This window comes from Lactuca sativa, chromosome 3 (assembly GCF_002870075.4).
Source record: "Lactuca sativa cultivar Salinas chromosome 3, Lsat_Salinas_v11, whole genome shotgun sequence".
NCBI classification, from domain to species: Eukaryota; Viridiplantae; Streptophyta; class Magnoliopsida; order Asterales; family Asteraceae; genus Lactuca; species Lactuca sativa.
Window position 1 is genome coordinate 116,986,172 of NC_056625.2, and position 19,668 is coordinate 117,005,839.

General features: G+C 43.5%; 1 protein-coding gene across 1 annotated transcript; it reads right to left on the reverse strand.

Moving 5' to 3' along the window:
• Nucleotides 1-291: 291 nt before the first annotated feature.
• Nucleotides 292-14,857, reverse strand: LOC128132817 (pollen-specific leucine-rich repeat extensin-like protein 2). The gene is made up of 5 exons (XM_052769798.1): nt 14,584-14,857; nt 2,115-2,882; nt 1,636-1,907; nt 964-1,443; nt 292-369 (listed from the first exon to the last, which is right to left on the reverse strand). The coding sequence occupies exons 1-5, from the start codon at nt 14,855-14,857 to the stop codon at nt 292-294; spliced, it is 1,872 nt and encodes a 623-aa protein (XP_052625758.1).
• Between the last annotated feature and the right edge of the window lie 4,811 nt (nt 14,858-19,668).

Genomic DNA, 19,668 nt, shown 5'->3' on the forward strand with positions numbered 1-19,668 from the left:
TGGAATCAAATGTATGCTTATGATTCAAATAAAGTCACGCCTCAGCAAAGCTCGATGAAGAACTTCCGCTGTAGAGGCGAGCTAGGGTTTACAAAACTTAGAGAAAATAAATGATAAAAGTGATAACTTCTAAGACTACATGATTGCAGCTTATATACTAAACCCTAGAACAAAAACATGCACGGTTGGACAGGCCCAATACCGGCAATCAAAATTAGGCTAAGGACCGAGCCCATGACGCAATCTAATAATCCCAACAATCTCCCCCTTTGCGTCAAATGAGGCGAGAGATCATTTCTTATGTGTTGGCTTCACTGTCTTTATTACTTTAAACAAACGAGGAATTATTGCGAGAAGTGTCTGTCGAATCTGTATGTACCACATTAGCATGTCAGTGAATAACTTCTTATCAGCAACACTGTTTTGCTCACATCTCTGAATGATCTCCAAGATATACTCCAGACAATACGTTGAGAAGAGGTGTTTATCAAAGAGAGCGAACAGGCATTTCTGACCATCGCCTCTGATGAACGTAATAGTGTGGTACTTTGAATCTATCTTCCCCTCGACCATAGTGTTGACATTGCCTGCTCTGCCCATAGTCTTGATCGTGGTTCGCTTGTGAATGGCAGAGGAAATCTCCTGTTCCATCTTCGCTACCTCGTGAATGTAGCATACAAGCATACGCTTGACATGATCAATTATTGGCTGGTACTCCTGAGGATTTGACTGAAGAATATTGTTGAGGAGTATCCAGTCATGGGGATTGAGGTTCGGTAGATCAGCAAGGGTGAAGTTGTGGACTGAGCCTTCGGTTCCTCGAGTCACCTTGAATTTGACATTAATAAACTTCCCCGCTGAGTAAGGCTTCAGAACCTCGACAGTAGTAATTTTCTTGGAACTCCAGGTCAAGTACTGAGGTTGAGCAAACTCCAAGTAAAACTCCAGCAGATCCCTATCTACCTGCGGGTCTGGGGAAGGAATAGCAGCAGTCGAATTGAAGCAACGGAAACTAAATGCCTTTCGTGTGATTGGCATATCGACCTGTGCATCCTTGGAGTTCTCAAGTCCAAAGGACATTACTGGCTCAAGCCAGAGAATGCTTGGCTCATCGATTGCGCATCTTTGAAGCGAATCCATAGTCCAGACAGGAAACATGGGCTTTTTCTTCTCTAGGAGCTCCGCCTCCTTTCGCTTCTGCTCTAGCTTAGCTTTTTGTTTGTTGTAGCTTTCTTCCATTTCCTTTTCAGAGGGCTTTACCTTCTGGAAGGGATTCTTGGGATTCTCGGCATAGACATCATCCTCATTGTCTGTGTCATCCTCGCCAATTTTCTTCTTCTTTTTCTCCTTGTTACTAACCGAAGATTCATTACCCTTTGGTTCAGTAGATGGTTTTGGTCTAGAAGGAGGTTGAGTTGTCACCTTCTCTCCCCCTTGTTTCGACTAGACCCCAGAGACCGGAACACCCTCAATACGACTAAGGATGTCCAATGTTGGTCTGAGCTTGTCTGCCAGATCGCGCCTGATGGTTATGGTGATGATAGGATCGTGAGCCTCAAGGAGACGAAGGAGGATGGAATGAACATCAGCAACATAACTCCTAATGACATCCCTTTCTGACTTTATGTCATTAACCTCAATAGTAGCAGTACGCAGCTTGTAGTTTTGCATTTTCAGCGGTGAGTTGCGCCTGTCTAGCTCATCCACAATATGATTCTCTACAGCTAACTTAACCTCCAGTTGAGTCAATCGATCATTGACGTTAGCATGTAAAGTTTCGTTGGTAGCTACAATGCCCTGGCGTGCAGCTTCAAGATTAGAATGTTCAGATTGAAGAGACCATTGAAGGTTCTCGACCGAAGCGTTGACGGTTTGAGCGTTCTTTGCAGCAGCAGCCTGTAAGGAATCTAAAAACAGGTGAGCTTTAGAAACTAGTTTATCGACTTTTGCGGTCACTTCCTTGCACTCCTTAGTAGAAGCATCAACAACAAGAGAGGCTTGTTGATACTATGAAGTAGAGGCTTTAATTGCTTTAGCTGCAGCAGATAGTGTGGCACTGTGTTCGGTAACAATAGAGGAGAACAAGGCCTTCAATGCAGCTTCAGATTAAGCACCGGAGGAAGAGGATGAGAGTAGTTGATCAAGCTTTTCATTCACTGCCTTGAGATGACGCTTTGTAATAGGCTCATCATCATCATCATCACTCTGCACACGATAAGAACTGAAATACGTGGAATCAAATTCCAAGTCCTCACCGCCTAGAATAGTAGTTGTTTTAGTGGATTGAGTTGGAGATAAGGGTTTTAAAGTAGCAGGACGTTCGGTTGTGACAGGTGGTTCGGTTATTGGTGGATTGGGAGCAGTAAAGTGAGCTCCTGTGGTAGTAGTCCTAGTAGTGGTAGTTGTGAAAATGGGAGTAGGGACGGGAATTGTAGTGAATGGTTGAGTGGTTGGAATGGGAAATATGGGAGGGATGGTTACAGGTGGAGGTGAAGGAGGGTGACAGCGAACTGGAATTTTTGGGGTAGGGGAGCGAGGCAGAGTATCACCTCGGCCTGAAGCCTCGTCATCAGAGCTTTCGCTCTCAGATTCTGAAGGAGGAGTATACTTATGTTTAGGAGGAACATACTCTGAATCTGAATCACTTGTGGATTGTAGTATAAGCCTCCTATCAGGGTTCTTCTGCTTCTTCGGTTGAGCCTGTGATGTTGCAGCCTTATCAAACTTTCGCTTCTTGGGGGATTGCCCCTTGGTTGGCTTAGAGACAGGTCCCTCCTTCAGATTATCAGTCTTCTTTCCTCTTTTTTTTTCGCTTGTCAGCCTCTTCAATGGAGCGAACCATGGCTGGTGTAAGCTCCCTTGGTCCTGATGATAAACGCTTCCTGTATTGTTGGAGAACGTTACTTGACACAGAGATACGACAGAGCATTGCTTTAGGAATGGATCCAATAAAGGAGTACTTGGTTGGATCGGTGACAATGATTTTGGTAGTGTGAAACGTAGCAATGGATGAGAGAAGAGAATCTGCCATTATTGGAACACGAAGGCGGTCCATTGCCCAGTTGGTGATGATCGACCAAAATCGCCCACATGAGATCTCAGAATGCCTGGGTGAAGAGACTAAGCTTTGAACCAACTGCTGCCAGAAAATAGACCCATAATCTAAGTCGATCCCATGGTACAGCCCATACAACACAGTCATAAAAGACTTGCTTGCACCATCTGAGCCAGTGCTTCGCTCAGAAAGTCCCTTGAACAACAACATGAAAAGGCCATTCCATTGAGGAGGAAGGCAGGACTTCTTGAACTTTGTGATGGCAGTTTGGGTTTCGGTATACCCCATCTGATAAAACATGGAAAACAATTGACCAGTGGTGATGGAGTCAGGGTTTACTAGAGATTGTTCTTGAGAAAGACCAATTAGGGCACATAATCGATGCTTGGAGATAGAGGTCTTCTCATCGTGGAGTTCAAAGTGAATCCTTTCATTAACCTTGTTGTAGTAAGGAAATCTCAAAAAAAAAAAAAAACTGGATCTTTAAGGTAAGAGATGCCTTGGTTGAAGACAAACTCATAAAGATCACTCAAAAGAAAAAATAGATTTCATTAGGTAACAAGTAAGATCTTCAATATTAGAATTCACCTTGAATTCATTAGTTGTGTTGAACTTTGGGTTTCACTTAGTACATAGTGGCATGAAACTAAGATCATGAACGCAGATTTTGTGTAACCGTAAACCTCAGTGGTTAATACTGAGAGTCTCAGGTGTAACACCGTAAATTTCAAAACAATTTTTCGCATTTTATACAAATATGAATTCATTCAATTTTCATAAAAACATCATTGTTTGAAACTCAAATTCATAGCATATAAAAATCCTAAGATCTCATAACATAAAAATCTCGTGTCTGTACTGATCAGGCCGACGCCTTTCCGCGATCCTCACTAGTACCTGAAACCAACACCACCAAACACTGTAAGCACAAAGCTTAGCGAGTTCCCCAAAATACCACACATATCACATATTAGCCACTCGAGGCTATAACTCTGTGGGTCCGTGGACCCTAATCTGTGAACCCTCTGGTTCTAACTCTGTGAACCTTCCGGTTCTAACTCTATAAATAGGCACAGCATAAATCACATAGAAATAATGCAGTACAACACATAACATATATAGCATACAAATACCATATCATATAACTCTGGTTACCTACTCAAGGTAAACTATAGTGAGAAGACTCAACTCGCGTATCTCGGTAACTCGTAAATCCCTGAAATCACTAGTGCTCGATCTCCCGAGCTATAGTCCTCCTATAACACAATACATCTCTAATTAACACTTTTCCAACTAGGGTGGACTAACCCTATCAAATTAACACCGGTCAACTCCGGTCAATGGTCAACGGTCAACCCAACTGGCCGAGTCTGGCATGGACTCGCCGAGTCTCTACGGGGACCCGATTCCTCTGAGTCCCTTCCGACTCACCGAGTGACTCACCAACTCGGTTACTCAGCCTTTGGTTCGAAATCATTGAATAACCCGCACCAACTCGTCGAGTCTGCCAATGGACTCGGCGAGTGCATTCCATGCACAACCCCAAACGACCTTCTAAGCTCAGATATGTTCCACTAACTCATAGATCCAGTCCTTCCAAGCCTATTTATCACGTAAAGTTCATGTCTTGGCGCTCATTTCACACCTAATGACTCATAAATAGTGTTTTAACCTCAAGCACAAAGATCCCAAACCAAACCCTCCATGGATTCATAAAAAGCTTGGACAAAGGGACACTCTGGACCTCCAAGGGTCCAGATCCAGAACCTAACTCGCTTAAGGGACCAAGGGAGCACTAGATCTAGCCACAAAAGGGCTCAATAAGCCATAAATCAAAATTAACATCACCACAACAGAAAAGGGTTCGAAAACAGTACCTCAAACGTGATGTTCTGGACCTCAGATCTTCAGGACGTTAACCCTCTTGCTTCCTCTTGGCTATAGCTTCCTTTCCCTTGATAGCCAACACCACCAAGGTCAACAATGGCACCTTCTCTAACTCCAAACGCTCAAGCTCACTAGGGTTTCGCTCTGGGGACTGGTGAGCACAAATGACGGCCATAAGGCCCTTTAAATAGGCCCCAAACCCGAGAAATTAGGGTTTCATTAAACAGCACGGACTTGCCGAGTCCACCAATGCGACTCGTCGAGTCCGGTCATTAATTCGGGTGAGAAATCGCATCTCCACTCAAACTAAAATGAATATATATAATACCTGAAATTCCGGATGTTACAATTCTCCCCCACTTGAATCTGACTTCGCCCTCGAAGTCTCATTCCTGAAATAGCTCCGGATGTTGCTCCCGTATCTCACACTCTGGCTCCCAGGTCAACTCGGATCCCTTCCGATGTTGCCACTGAACCTGTACCAGAGGCACCTCCTTGTTCCTCAGAACCTTGATCTTCCGATCCACAATCGCAACTGGTCTCTCCGCGTAGTTCAGGCTCGCATCCACTTGAATGTCCTCTAACGGCACTACCGCCGACTCGTCGGCTATACACTTGCTCAACTGAGACACGTAGAAGGTATTATGAATCTGCTCCAATTCCGCAGGTAGCTCCAAGCAATACGCTACCCTGCCCACCCTCGCGATCACTCTGAACGGCCCAATATACCGGGGCCCTAGCTTGCCCCTCTTCCTGAATCGAATCACACCTTTCCAAGGAGATACCTTCAGGAGAACATAATCACCGACCTGGAACTCGAGCTCGGATCATCGTCTATCCGCATAACTCTTCTAGCGGCTCTAAGTCGTCAACAATCTCTGCCTGACCCGCTGTATCTGCTCTGTCGTCTGAAGCACAATCTCTGTGCTACCCATCACTCGGTGTCCCACCTCTCCCCAACAAATAGGAGTCCGACACATCCTCCCATACAACAGCTCAAAGGGTGGCATACCAATGCTCGAATGGTGGCTGTTGTTGTAGGAAAACTCAGCCAAGGGCAAATACGTGTCCCAACTCCCCCTGAAGTCTAACATACATGCCCGGAGCATGTCCACGAGCGTCTGAATCGTCCGCTCACTCTATCCGTCAGTCTGGGGGTGATATGCGGTACTAAAATGCAGCCTAGTACCCAACTCCTCGTGAAACTTCTTCCAGAATCTGGAAGTGAAACGCACATCTCGGTCTGAGACAATTGAGATCGGCACTCCATGCCGCGATACCACTTCCCTCACGTACATCTCTACTAATTTCTCTGCGGAAGAACTCTCACTGATAGCAAGGAAGTAGGCGCTCTTTGTCAACCTGTCCACAATCATCCAAATTGCATCGACTCCCCTAGCAGACCTTGGCATTTTGGTGATAAAATCCATGGTAATCTGTTCCCACTTCCATTCGGGAACCTCCAACGGCTGCAACTTACCATGCAGTCTCTGGTGCTCGACCTTAACCCTACGACAGGTTAAGCACCTCTCAACAAACCACGCAACATCCCTCTTCATACAGAGCCAACACTACTCTCTCCTCAGGTCTAAATACATCTTAGTGGCCCCAGGATGGATCGAGAATTTCGACCGATGAGCCCCTTCCATCAAAATGGTATGCATCCCTCCCACAAACGGTACCCATATACGCCCCTAAAATGTCATGAGCCCCCGACCATCGGTAACGAGCTCCGATACCAACCCAACAACTCGCTCTCTCTTCTGGTTCTCCGACCTCACAGCCTCAGCCTGTGCTCCACGAATGGTGTCCAACACCGGAGCCATCACGGTCAATCGCAAACATACATCTCTCAATGGGGCGCTCTCCGCCCTGCGACTCAGTGCATCAGCTACGACATTAGCCTTGCCCGGATGGTACAGGATCTCACAAAAATAATCCTTGACCACATCCAACCACCTCCTCTGCCGTGTATTGAGGTTAGGCTGGTCCATCAAATACTTCAGGCTCTTATGGTCCGTGTATATCATACACCGAACCCCATACAGATAGTGACACCAAATTTTGAGGGCGAACACCACTGCCCCCAACTCTAAATCATGGGTGGGATACCTCGTCTCATGAGGCTTCAGTTGCCTCGATGCGTATGCTATCACATGCCCTCTCTGCATGAACACTGCTCCCAACACAAAGATCGATGCATCACAGTATACCACAAAGTCCTCCATTCCCTCCGGGAGGGCTAGCACCGGGGCTTCGCATAACCTTTGGCGATGCGTCTCAAAGGAGGCCTGCTGCTCGGGGCCCCATGAAAAAGCGACACCCTTCCGGGTCAACCTGGTGAGTGGCACTGAGATCTTAGAGAAATCCCGGATAAATCTCTAATAATAACCTTCCAACCCTAAGAAACTCCTGATCTCGGAGGGTGACCTCGGCACCTCCCAACTCATCACTGCCTCAACTTTGGCCGGGTCGACCAATATCCCTTTCTGGTTAACGAGATGCCCTAGGAACTGGACCTCTCGCAACCAGAAATCACACATGGAGAATTTGGCATAAAGCCTCTCCGATCTCAGAACTCCAAGGATCTCCCTCAAATGCTCCTCATGCTTCTCTCTAGATCTCGAATATACCAAAATATCGTCGATGAATACAATCACCGACCGATCCAACATCGGCCTGCACACTCGGTTCATGAGATCCATGAACACTGTCGGGGCATTGGGGAGCCCGAAAGGCATCACCACAAATTCGTAATGCCCATAACGCGTCATGAACGCTATCTTTTGGATGTCCTCATCTCGCACCCTTACCTGATGATATCCAGACCTCAAATCGATCTTGGAGAACCAAGATGCACCCTGTAATTGATCGAACAAATCGTCGATCCTTTGCAACGGGTAACGGTTCTTGACCGTCAACTTGTTCAACTCCTGGTAATCAATGCACATCCGGTGTGAACCATCCTTCTTCTTGACAAAAAGGATAGCTGCTCCCCACGGCGAGCTGCTCGGTTGAATAAATCCCTTTCCCAGCAGCTCCTGAAGCTGCGAGGATAACTCTTGCATCTTTGGAGGTGCAAGGCGATAGGGCACCTTGGCGATAGGCGCGGCTGCCGGGGCTAAATCGATACTGAACTCGGCTTGCCTCACGAGAGGCACACCTGGCAACTCCTCTGGAAATACATTCGGGAACTCACGCACTATCGGAACCTCCTCAACTGACCTCGGCCTCTCTGAATCAACCCGCGTATCCATTACATACGCCACAAAGCCCTTATAGGCCCGCTGCAGACACTGCCTCACACTAGCGACCGAACAAAACGCTGACCCAGAATGTGTACCCTCGCCGTACACCGTAAGAACTCCCCCACTAGGGTCTCGTATGGTCACCAGCTGCCGCTCGCAGTCAATAACCGCACCGAATCTGCTCAACCAGTGCATGCCCACAATAACACATACATCACCCATCGCAATAGGAATCAAATCAATCGGGAACTCAACACCGAAAATCTCGAATACGCACCCACAAATCACCTTCGTGGCATATATCACCCTCTCGTCAGCTATGGAAACTCTCATAGGCCGACTCAACGGCTCACGACTAACACTGATATGCTAACTAAAAGCCAAAGATACAAAAGACCGACTCGCACCCAAGTCAAATAACACCAAGGAAGGTACATAATTCAGAAGAAAAGTACCTACGCATAACATAATATAAGCATAATATCTCAACATCAAAATAAATACACGAAAGAATACATATCGGCCACGACATTGGCCGCTGCACGGACCTCCTCCGCGGTCAACTGAAAGGCTCTCCCTCGTGCCCTCGGTGCCACGGCCTTCACTGGCTGACTCTCGGTAGCTCTGATGGCGGCAGGGGAAGATCCCTGAGGTGCTCCCTGAGCTGATCCCCGCAACTGCGGACACTCTGCCTTCCAGTGTCCGGTCTGGTTGCAGTGAAAACACACTGCAAACCCCTTGGGGCAGTCCTTGGCCATATGCCCCTCCTTGCCACACTTGTAGCAAGATCCAGCTCTACAAACTCCGTCATGACCCTTGCCGCACTTTCCAAAACTGCGACCCTTCTGGCTCCTTGTTTTGGGATCAGCGGGCTTGGCCTGCTTGGCTGCCGGCTAGGACTGTGCCGGTCGCCGATCCCTCCCTTGAGACTCCGCCTCCTCCCTAGCCTGAGTCTCTAGCTCAATCTCCCTCTTCCGGGCATTTTCTTGAAGCTTGGAAAATGTCCGGTATGAGCAGTTTGCCACGAACTCCCGAATTTCTCTCCGGAAAAATACTTAAATATCGAATCATACGTGCCTGCTCGGTGGACACGTGCTCTGGGCAGAACATCGCCCGCTCATGAAACATCCTTGTAATCACCGTAACAGACTCAGTACCATGCTTGAGGGTAAGAAACTCCTGGGCCAAACGCTCCCTCTCCACCTGGGGAACGTACTTATCTCAGAACAAGGCAGTGAACGTCTCCCAGGTCACTGCCACAAGCTCAGCAAGCGTATAGTGCGCCGTCACAAACTTCCACCAGTCCTTCGCTCCCAAGCGAAGCTGGTTCAGCGCGGACCGGACTCTCAAATGCTCATGAGATGAGCAAGTAAAGAAACACCCCTCTATGTCTGAAATCCATCTCATAGCCGCAACCGGGTCCTGGGTCCCGTCAAACTCCAGCGGTTTTGTGTTGTTGAACTCTCGTAACAGCAATGCATCACCACCCTACGGCCTCGCAGCAGCAACAGCTGCGGTGGCCGCTGCAACAACAGCCTCAGAAAGAGCAGCATAACGCTCGTGAAAAGTCTCAAGCAACGTGGTCTTAATACACCTGGACATCTCTGGTATCTCTGCCTGATGGCCACAGCCAACTCCTCATGGATGACCCGACGGATCTCCTCATCACTAGCCCCACCGCTCTCTGGCATAAGACGTGTCCTCACCATGATCTACCTCTGAAATACAACATATGATAAATTAGAAACCCATTCGAGCATACTCACACTCGACAACACATCCCTCCTTGATCCCTGGCCTCCCGAAGATTCTTACTTGGACTGTACACCGCCCCGGTGTTTTCAGTAGTACGGGCCCAGTACTACTATCCGCATCATATCAGTATACACCCCAAGTCCTCCTCTTCGGATCCCAAGTCCCAAGTACTCTATTATGCATAATCCACTCTCTAACATATCTCTCATAAGCTCCTTGCTGCTACCTACTCACTCTCAAGCATCTCATAGCAGCTCACCTCTCCCTAGGCTAAGGCATCACAAATCAGGCCACTATAGTCGTAATAGGAGTACCTAGACCACTCTAGCATGATAATACATCATATCAATATCATAACATATAATATAAGGGTATCTTGGGAAATCACCGTTCAGGCGCTGACTGATCGTACACACGACTCTGCTCTACGTTTTCCAAAAATCTTTTACTCTCCCTTTTTTTTGAAAATATTTCTCAAATCCTCAGTTTGAGTTCAAATACGCCCGAAGGTGTACTCGAATCCCTCAAACCAAGGCTCTGATACCAACTTGTAACACCGTAAATTTGAAAACATTTTTTTGCATTCTATACAAAACACAATTCATTCAATTTTCATAAAAAGATCATTGTTTGAAACACAAATTCATAGCATATAAAAATCCCGAGATCTCATAACATAAAAATCCTGTGCGTGTACTGATCAGGCCGGCGCCTTCCCGCGATCCTCACTAGTACCTGAAACAAACAACACCAAACACTGTAAGCACAAAGCTTAGTGAGTTCCCCAAAATACCACACATATCACATATTAGCCACTCGAGGCTATAACTCTGTGGGTCCGTGGACCCTAATCTGTGAACCCTCTGGTTCTAACTCTGTGAACCTTCCGGTTCTAACTCTATAAATAGGCACAACATAAATCACATAGAAATAATGCAGTACAACACATAACATATATAGCATACAAATACCATATCATATAACTCTGGTTACCTACTCAAGGTAAAGTATAGTGAGAAGACTCAACTCGCGTATCTCGGTAACTCGTAAATCCCTGAAATCACTAGTGCTCGATCTCCCGAGCTATAGTCCTCCTATAACACAATACATCTCTAATTAAAACTTTCCCAACTAGGGTTGACTAACCCTATCAAATCAATACCGGTCAACTCTGGTCAATGGTCAACGGTCAACCTAGCTCGCCGAGTCTGGCGTGGACTCGCCGAGTCTCTACGGGGACCCGATTCCTATGAGTCCCTTCCGACTCACCGAGTCACTCACCCAACTCGGTTACTCAACCCCTGGTTCGAAATCACTGAACAACCCGCACCAACTCGTCGAGTCTGCCAATGGACTCGGCGAGTGCATTCCATGCACAACCCCAAACGACCTTCTGAGGTTAATCTGTTCCACTAACTCATAGATCCAGTCCTTCCATGCCTATTTATCACGTAAAGTTCATGTCTTGGTGCTCATATTACACCTAATGACTCATACATGGTGTTTTAACCTCAAGAACAAAGATCCCAAACCAAAACCTCCACGGATTCATAAAAAGCTTTGACAAAGGGACACTCTGGACCTCCAAGGGTCCAGATCCAGAACCTAACTCGCTTAAAGGACCAAGGGAGCACTAGATCTAGCCACAAAATGGCTCAATAAGCCCTAAATCAAAATGAACATCACCACAATAGAATAGGGTTCGAAAACAGTACCTCAAACGTGATGTTCTGGACCTCAGATCTTCAGGACGTTAACCTTCTTGCTTCCTCTTGGCTATAGCTTCCTTTCCCTTTGTAGACAACACCACGAGGGTCAACATTGGCTCCTTCTCTCACTCCAAACGCTCAAGCTCACTAGGGTTTCGCTCTGGGGACTGGTGCGCACAAATGACGGCCATAAGGCCCTTTAAATAGGCCCCAAACCCGAGAAATTAGGGTTTCATTAAACAGCGCGGACTCGCCGAGTCCGGTCATTAATCCGGGTGAGAAATCGCGTCTCCACTCGGCGAGTCTACACACCAACTCGCCGAGTTCTTCCACAAAACTCAAAATAAAATGAATAAATATTATACCTGAAATTTTGGATGTTACATCAGGGGTTATATTGGTGAAACGAATTATAATGGAGAAAGGTGATGGAGATGGTATAAGAAGAGAATGTACCTCTGCTTTAAAGAAAAGAAGGACCAAGCAGAAAACTCTAAACTCAATTTGAGTAGAGTAAGGTAGCTCATGATTAGAGTGAATTTGACAGCCTGGATTGGGAAAACATGATTGGTCTATGTCATGTTAATAAGGCTTCACTCAAAAATCTTTCGAGGCTATAGTCAACATACAACAACATGCTTCTAGGGACTCCTAACTAATAAAACCATTTACCTACCTTAGTTTCACCATCGAGAATCACACTTAAACAAAAAGAAAAACCTTAGATAGATAAGAAAAAATAAAAATAAAAATAAAAATAAGTAAAAGAAATAAAAATATTTTTGAATTTTATAAGTATTTTTGTGAGAATAAAAGAGAAAAATATTTTTGGGATTTTGTAAGTAGAAAAGAAGTAATGAAAAAGTGTACAAAAGAATACAGTTAAAATGCCTTGTTAAGAAAAAGATGCGAACGAGTTCAGAAGGACCGAACACGAAATAGACCGAACGTTCGGTTCATTTCGGTTCATGGTCGAACTTCACCCGAAATAGACCGAACGTTCGGTTCATTTCGGTTCGTTCTATTTCGCTTGTTACCTTTATGAAAGCAAAGGCGATTTTTGTACAGATTCGGCTTGCATCATTCCTAGGCCTTGTAGAATCTTATTGAAGCTGGCTTCAGGTAAGGCCTTCGTGAATATATCTGCCAGTTGGTCATTCGTTCTGACGAAGTGAATTTCTACGATACCATCTTCGACATGATCCTTGATGAAGTGCTACCTCAGTGTTATATGCTTGGTCTTCGAATGTTGCACCCGGTTGTTACAAATCCTAATTGCTCTTTCAGAGTCACAATATAGTGGGATTTTCTTCAAGTTTAGCCCGTAATCCCTAAGTTGACTTTGTATCCATACGACTTGAGATGTGCATGATGCTGCAACAATGTATTCAGCTTCTGCAGTGGATAGAGAAACACAAGTTTGTTTCTTCGATTGCCAACTAACCAATTTACCATCTAGAAATTGACATCCTCCAGTTGTGCTTTTACGATCTAATCCACAGCCACCTAAGTCAGCATCTGAGAATGCTTGAACAAAGAATCCTGAGTTGGCTGGATACCACAGACCGAGAGAGGAGGTTCGCTTCAGATAGCAAAAGATGTTTTTCACGGCTTGTAGATGTGGTTCGCATGGGTTGGCTTGAAATCTTGCACAGTAACAGACCTAATCATTTGTCGATAGAGCGTCATATCAGTTGCTGGTTTCTCCAATGAGGGTGTAAGCTTAGTCCCAAAGGCCATAGGCACTTTCACTTTGGAGTCTCCCATCATCCCAAATTTAGCTAATAGAGTGTTGGTGTATGCTTCCTGATTAATAAAAATGCCTTCGGGTCCCTGTCTAATGTTCAATCCAAGAAAAAAGTTAATTGGACCCATTGAGCTCATCTCAAATTTAGTTTCCATCAACTTCCTGAATTCAGCTGTTAAGCTAGGATTCGTGGAGCCAAAGATGATGTCATCAACATAAATTTGGACTATCATAAGGTGGTTACCTTCTCGCTTACGAAAGAAGGTTGGGTCAACCAAACCTTGTTTGAATTTAGACATTTTTAAGAAACGAGTGAGAGTTTCATATCATGCTTTGGGAGCCTGTTTTAGGCCATATATAGCTTTGTTAAGGACATAACAATGATCTAGATACTTCTCGTTCATGAAGCCTAGCGGTTGTTCAACATATACAAATTATTCAAGTTCCTCGTTGAGGAAGGCACATTTGACGTCCATCTGATAGACTTCAAAGTTCTTGTGAGCTACATAGGCAAGAAAGTACGAACATACTCTAATCTTGCAACTGGAGTGAAGGTCTCTTCATAATCGATTCCCTTTTCCTGACAGTATCCTTTGACCACCAGCCTTGCTTTGTTATGAATGACATTCCCTTCCTTATCCATCTTGTTTCTGAATACCCATTTGAGACCGACGACCGAAGCATCCTTTGGAGTTGGGATAAGACACCATAATTTGTTTCTTTCAAACTCATTTAACTCATCTTGCATGGATTGAACCAAGTCGGAATGATCAAGTGTTGAGGTAACAGTCTTCGATTCAACTTTGGAAACAAAGGAGTTGAACATGCAAAACTCTACTTTAGAAAAGAGTGTAGCCTGTTTCGCTGTGATTTGAGAACGAGTTAACACTTTTTCTGAAGATTCCCCGATAATTTGACTTTGAGGGTGATCTTTGGTCCATTTGATTAGAGGAGGGTAATTTGGATCATAAGTGGGATCCAATTCGGCATTTATTTCTTCATCTAACTCAGACATAATGTCATCATCATTGACGTTGGTGTTCTCCCCCTCGAAGAATGACTCCTGTTCAGGACCAGTATCAGTATTCCCTTCTATGATTGGAATTTCAGTAGAGCTTGAAGAATGATACGATGAGTTCTCCCCCTGGAACGATGAACCTTGATCATGATGAGGAGTTGGACCCTCCCCCTGGACATTAGGACGGTCACATGAAGGTTCGCTTCCTTCTGGCCTTTCGGTTTCTTTGGATTGGTCATCAGCCATCTTTTGACCAGTGTCGTCGATAACTTGTTTTTGATTATCAACTTTGTTGTCTTTTGCAGTTGATTCAGAGTCAATCACATTTTGAGGCTCGTCGAATAGAAGCATGTAGTGCTCAAAAAGATTCGAGATTGAGATCGTAACTTGACCATTCTTTGGAAAGATCTCTTGCATTGCACCTTCTGTTGATATCATTTTCTTAACATAACTATCGTCAAAGGTGACATAGTATGTTTCTTCAATTTTCTTTGAGCGCTTATTCAGAACTTTATACGCCTTGGAGTTCAGGGAGTACCCTAAGAATATTCCTTCATTAGCTTTACTATCGAACTTGTTTCGATTCTCTCTGGAGTTGAAGATGAAGCATCTTGAACCGAACACATGATAGAATTTCACATTTGTTTATGATTATTCAAAATCTCGTAAGGTGTAATGGAGAATCGCTTGCTCAAATATGATCTGTTTTGAGTATAACATGCAGCGGAAATTGCATCAGCCCAGAAACACAAATGTAAGGACGCGAAGCATAGCATTATTCAAGCAGCTTCACACAGAGATCGGTTTTTCCTTTCAACGATACCATTCTGCTGTGGAGTATAAGGGGCTGAGAAATTGTGAGTCATCCCCTTTTCAGCAAGAAAGTCTTCAAAATCTTTGTTCTTGAATTCCAAGCCATTGTTGCTTCTCACATTACGAACTACCTTTCTTAGTTGTGTCTCTATCTGTTTAATAAAGAGCTTAAGCTTTGGAGTAGGTTCAGAATTTATCTTCAAGAACAATACCCATGTAAATCTAGAGAAATCATCCACTATAACCAAAATGTATTTGTTCCCCCCAATGCTTTCAATGGACGATGGACCACACAAGTCAATATGCAGTAGCTCCAATGGTTCTATCACCTTAGTATTGATAATAGAAGGATGACTCTACCTACTCTGCTTTCCCATTTCACATGCTACACAAAGATGTTCTTTATCAAATTTTAGAATTGGAAGACCTCGAACATGATCACCCAAAACCAACTTGTTGATATCCTTGAAATTCAGATGAGATAGTCTTCTATGCCATAACCAGCTTTCATCAGAGTGAGCCTTTGTGAGTAAGCAAACTGCTGGTTTACCTCGAATTGGGTTGAGGTTCAAAGGATACATTTCCCTCTTTCTCTTTGACTTCAGCAGAACGTTATTAGTTTTCTTTTCGACAATCTCCGAGCCTTCATCGTCAAATGATACTTTCAATCCCGTGCCAACCACCAGCTGTGATACACTGATAAGATTGTGTTAAAGTCCTTCAACATAAGCCACTTTTCTTATAGAGAGCTCGCCATTAGTGATCATTCCATAGCCTTTGATAGTACCAAATGAGTTGTTGTCGTACTTTACAATGCCACCATCCTTTAGAAATCGAAACTCCCTCAGTTCTTCCTTCCTTCCTGTCATGTGATGCAAGCAACCACTATCAATGTACCATTCTTCGTCAAACTGCTCGTCATGAATAACCTGCAAAATATTAAGCAGATTTAGGAACCCAAAGTTTCTTGGGTCCTTTTGAGCCTTTTACAGGACATGGAATAGTAAGAGAAATATCAACCATGTATGTGCGTTTAAGTAAAGTTGTTTCATCATTTGTTTTTATGGTGAAAACTTTAATTTTGGTTGATTTAGCAGGATTGGAATTTGTGGTGTTGATGCCAACATTCTTTTGAATCTCTTTTGGAAGATTGTTATCTTCAGGAAAGAGTTTTCCTTTTCCTTTGAATTAATTAAAGGACGAGAATTTGAATGGGAAGAGTTGGATTCAGAAGTGAATTTGGATCCCCTCTGTTTCTGATTGGACTTGTATGGATGGGGACCTAAACTACTCTTTCGGTTGCAGTTGGATGAAGAGCCGAGACCGTTCTTTCGGTTGATATTACTTCGAGGACCGAAACTGTCATGTTGGTTCCTTTCGATCGAGGGACCGAACCTCTTCTTTCGGTTCCTTTCGATAGAAGGACCGAAACCTTCCTTTCAGTTCCTTTCAGTAGACGGAATGAAACCTTCCTTCCGGTTCCTTTCGGTAGATGGACCGAAACCTTCCTTTCGGTTCCTTCCAGTAGACGGACCGAAACCTTCCTTTCGGTTGGTGTTGTACTGAGGACCGAAACTACTCTTTTGGTTCATTCCCGTCGTGGGAACAAAACTCCCCCTCTGGTTCCTTGATTCCTCTTGCGATTTGTGCTTGCTTTCTATCCTTATAAAGTGAGGATTTTGAGATTTCCAAAACTGTTTTCTTTCTGAGAGATTCTTCTTGTATCTCAGATTTCTTTGATGCTTTCTGTCAGCTACTTGTTTTGTATTTCTATGAATGTTGGCCTTTCATTTTCAATTATGAACACAACATTCACTTTTTGCTGATGATGTCTCACTAGAGGTTTGCACAGGTTCGCTCAATGGTGTTTTGGATCCACTTGTGCTCGACACATCATATCTTGTTGGCTCATTTAGTGGTTCAGGTATATATCTACCTTTCACTCTCCATGATGTTTTCTAAGATAGACCCTTAGTCTCATCATCGTTGTCTATTGGGGCCGACCAGAAAAACTCGTCACATCCGCCAACATTGTCTTCTTCTACCATAGCTGTTAATTCTGCAGTTTGTTGTGGAGTGACACCCGGTACTGTGTAGACTTGATTTGGAGTGGTTTGTACCTTTTGGTGCACAACAACTTTAGCTTTGAGAACTTTGGTTTTGTCAGTAGATGAGCGAGGAAACTCAACAAAGTTTTCAGAAATCAGGTTTTTGCATGACTTAGGTTCGCTTTTGACAAATTCTGAGCAGTCTACCATATCCTCTAAAGAGATTTCACTCAGATCATCATCCTCATTAAGTTCAGATGCATTTTCAACATCAATTTTATTTTCTTAACTTAATTTGTCATTCAAAGAGTCAAATTTCTGCACGATTTCAGTTATTAATTTCAATCTATCATTTTCGTCTAACAGATTTTTGAGCATGTCCTTGTGGTCTTTGGACTTTATGTAGGATTCAATTTTTTTTAGACCTATTTTATATGCTGGAAAAACTTCGTCAGAAGATACAACGCTTTCACAGTTGTAGGCTTCAGCATCGATTTCATCCTCCATTAACTCAAGCAAGGGAAAAATCATGCGATGTATCTTCTTTCCTATTTCACAATCAAGATGCAACTGATTGCTGTTAAAATAGAGTCTTTTAGAAATTAAACAAATAAAATTCCGTTGTTAAAGAAGTTTAAGATTGTCTCTTTGCAAATAAATTGAATCATCCTTAGACCTAATTAACTCCTTTTCCTTTTTCTCGATCCACATCCTCCGTTCCTGACTCTTTGATGAAATCTAGCTGATTTGATCAGTTAGGTTAGAATTTGTGACACGGGTTTGGGTGGTACTGCTACTTATGCTCGAGAATTTTGATTTTAAGTTATTTAATTCCTTTTCATAGCCAGTAATAGGTAATTTTAGATAAACAAGAATACTTTGTACCTTTTTGATCAACTCATCACATTCGTTGATCTATGCAATGACAGGTTTGGCAGAAAAACACTTGTCCACTCGCTCCTTCTCGTCTTCTACTCCCCGTCGGTTGTGTATCCTCTAATTTGAGACACACCATCGGTTACCACAAAGAACCTTCCTGTTGCATGTTTTTATTTTTCTAGCATAGCCTTCCCATGACTGGGCTTCTGGACTTCATCATCCTCGAAATCTGTGGACCAAACTTCCACACCACCAAATGATGGGTTTTAGCCATATGAACATTCCTATGTGCACATACAAACCCTAATGCTTGGATCTAGGTTTCTCTAATTGAACATGCATTGAATCTAAGACTTCTAATGATAATTCTGGTATAATAACATAAAAAATCAGATTTAGATGATTACCTTGAATCACTTGCTTGAATCTTCTTGTCCTTGGAGCTTTAGAGTCACTAGTGTCACTCCTCTAATGGCTTACAAACACCAACTAGCAAGAGGATGATTATAGAGAGAGGAGAGAGGAGGAAGAAATCGGCCAGGGTTTCTTTAGAGACAAGGGTGCCGATTTTCCTTAACCCCTAGGGTCTATTTATACTAGTGAGGCTCCTAGGGTTTCACCCTTAAACCCTAATTGGATAACTTAGGCCCTAAGCAATCCAATACCCTAATGATATGCCTTGGACAAATTTGGGGTTTATCCTAATCCCCCAAAACCATCCACCCCTTATCCATAAGGGATTATAGCCCAAAGTACAACTATCATACAATTGACAATTTATGCCCTTCTATTTAATTAATCTCTTTAAGTCACCAAATTAATTCCTAATTAATTTATGACTTATATTAATCAAATAATAATATTATTATTCCCTATATTATTTTCATAATATATTAATAATATTTCTTCTCTCATTATAAATCATCCTGTCAAGTTGCTATCCCTAAAGGACCATGCACAACTGGGTCAAATACTTGGCTAATATAGTTGCGGCCTTAGACACTATTCCAACAGTCTCCCACTTGGATAAGTCTAGTAACTATATACACAAGTATAATCCGATTAGCAATCGTGGCTCTCAAAGACGTTGTCAAACTCTGATCTTATCAATCTTGTCCTTTAGATAAGGGATCGTACAGTCCTCTATTTAGATATCATGCTGACAATTCTATGGAACCAATTTGTCCAACAATTGGTTTCTCGATCTCAGATTTAATCGACATAGAACTTAATCGAACACATCAATTCAGTTCTGACCGGACCCGGCACATAAGTCAAATCAAATCATCAAGCGGCCGAGATATTGCTTTTACCCTCTTAGGATAAAAGTAACAGATAAACTTCGACTTATATGCATTTACTTATTCATTAATCAACTATACACAACAATGCGTTTTATAACATCAAGTTACTGATGTGGTTTCGCATTATCAATGTACAACCAATTAACAAATAACAAACCATATATCTAGGTTTTAAGACCATATGATATTATCGTCTTGCGATCAC

What these genes read in the sequence shown, in the direction of transcription:
- LOC128132817 (XM_052769798.1), bottom strand. Translation starts at nt 14,857, where the DNA reads ATGATATCAACAGAAGGTGCAATGCAAGAGATCTTTCCAAAGAATGGT. An exon ending in TGCGTACTGCTACTATTGAG is followed by an intron (nt 1,444 to 1,635) that starts GTTAATGACATA and finishes TCTGGGGTCTAG; the next exon opens with TCGAAACAAGGGGGAGAGAA. An exon ending in TTCCTTCCCCAGACCCGCAG is followed by an intron (nt 370 to 963) that starts GTAGATAGGGAT and finishes TGGTACATACAG; the next exon opens with ATTCGACAGACACTTCTCGC.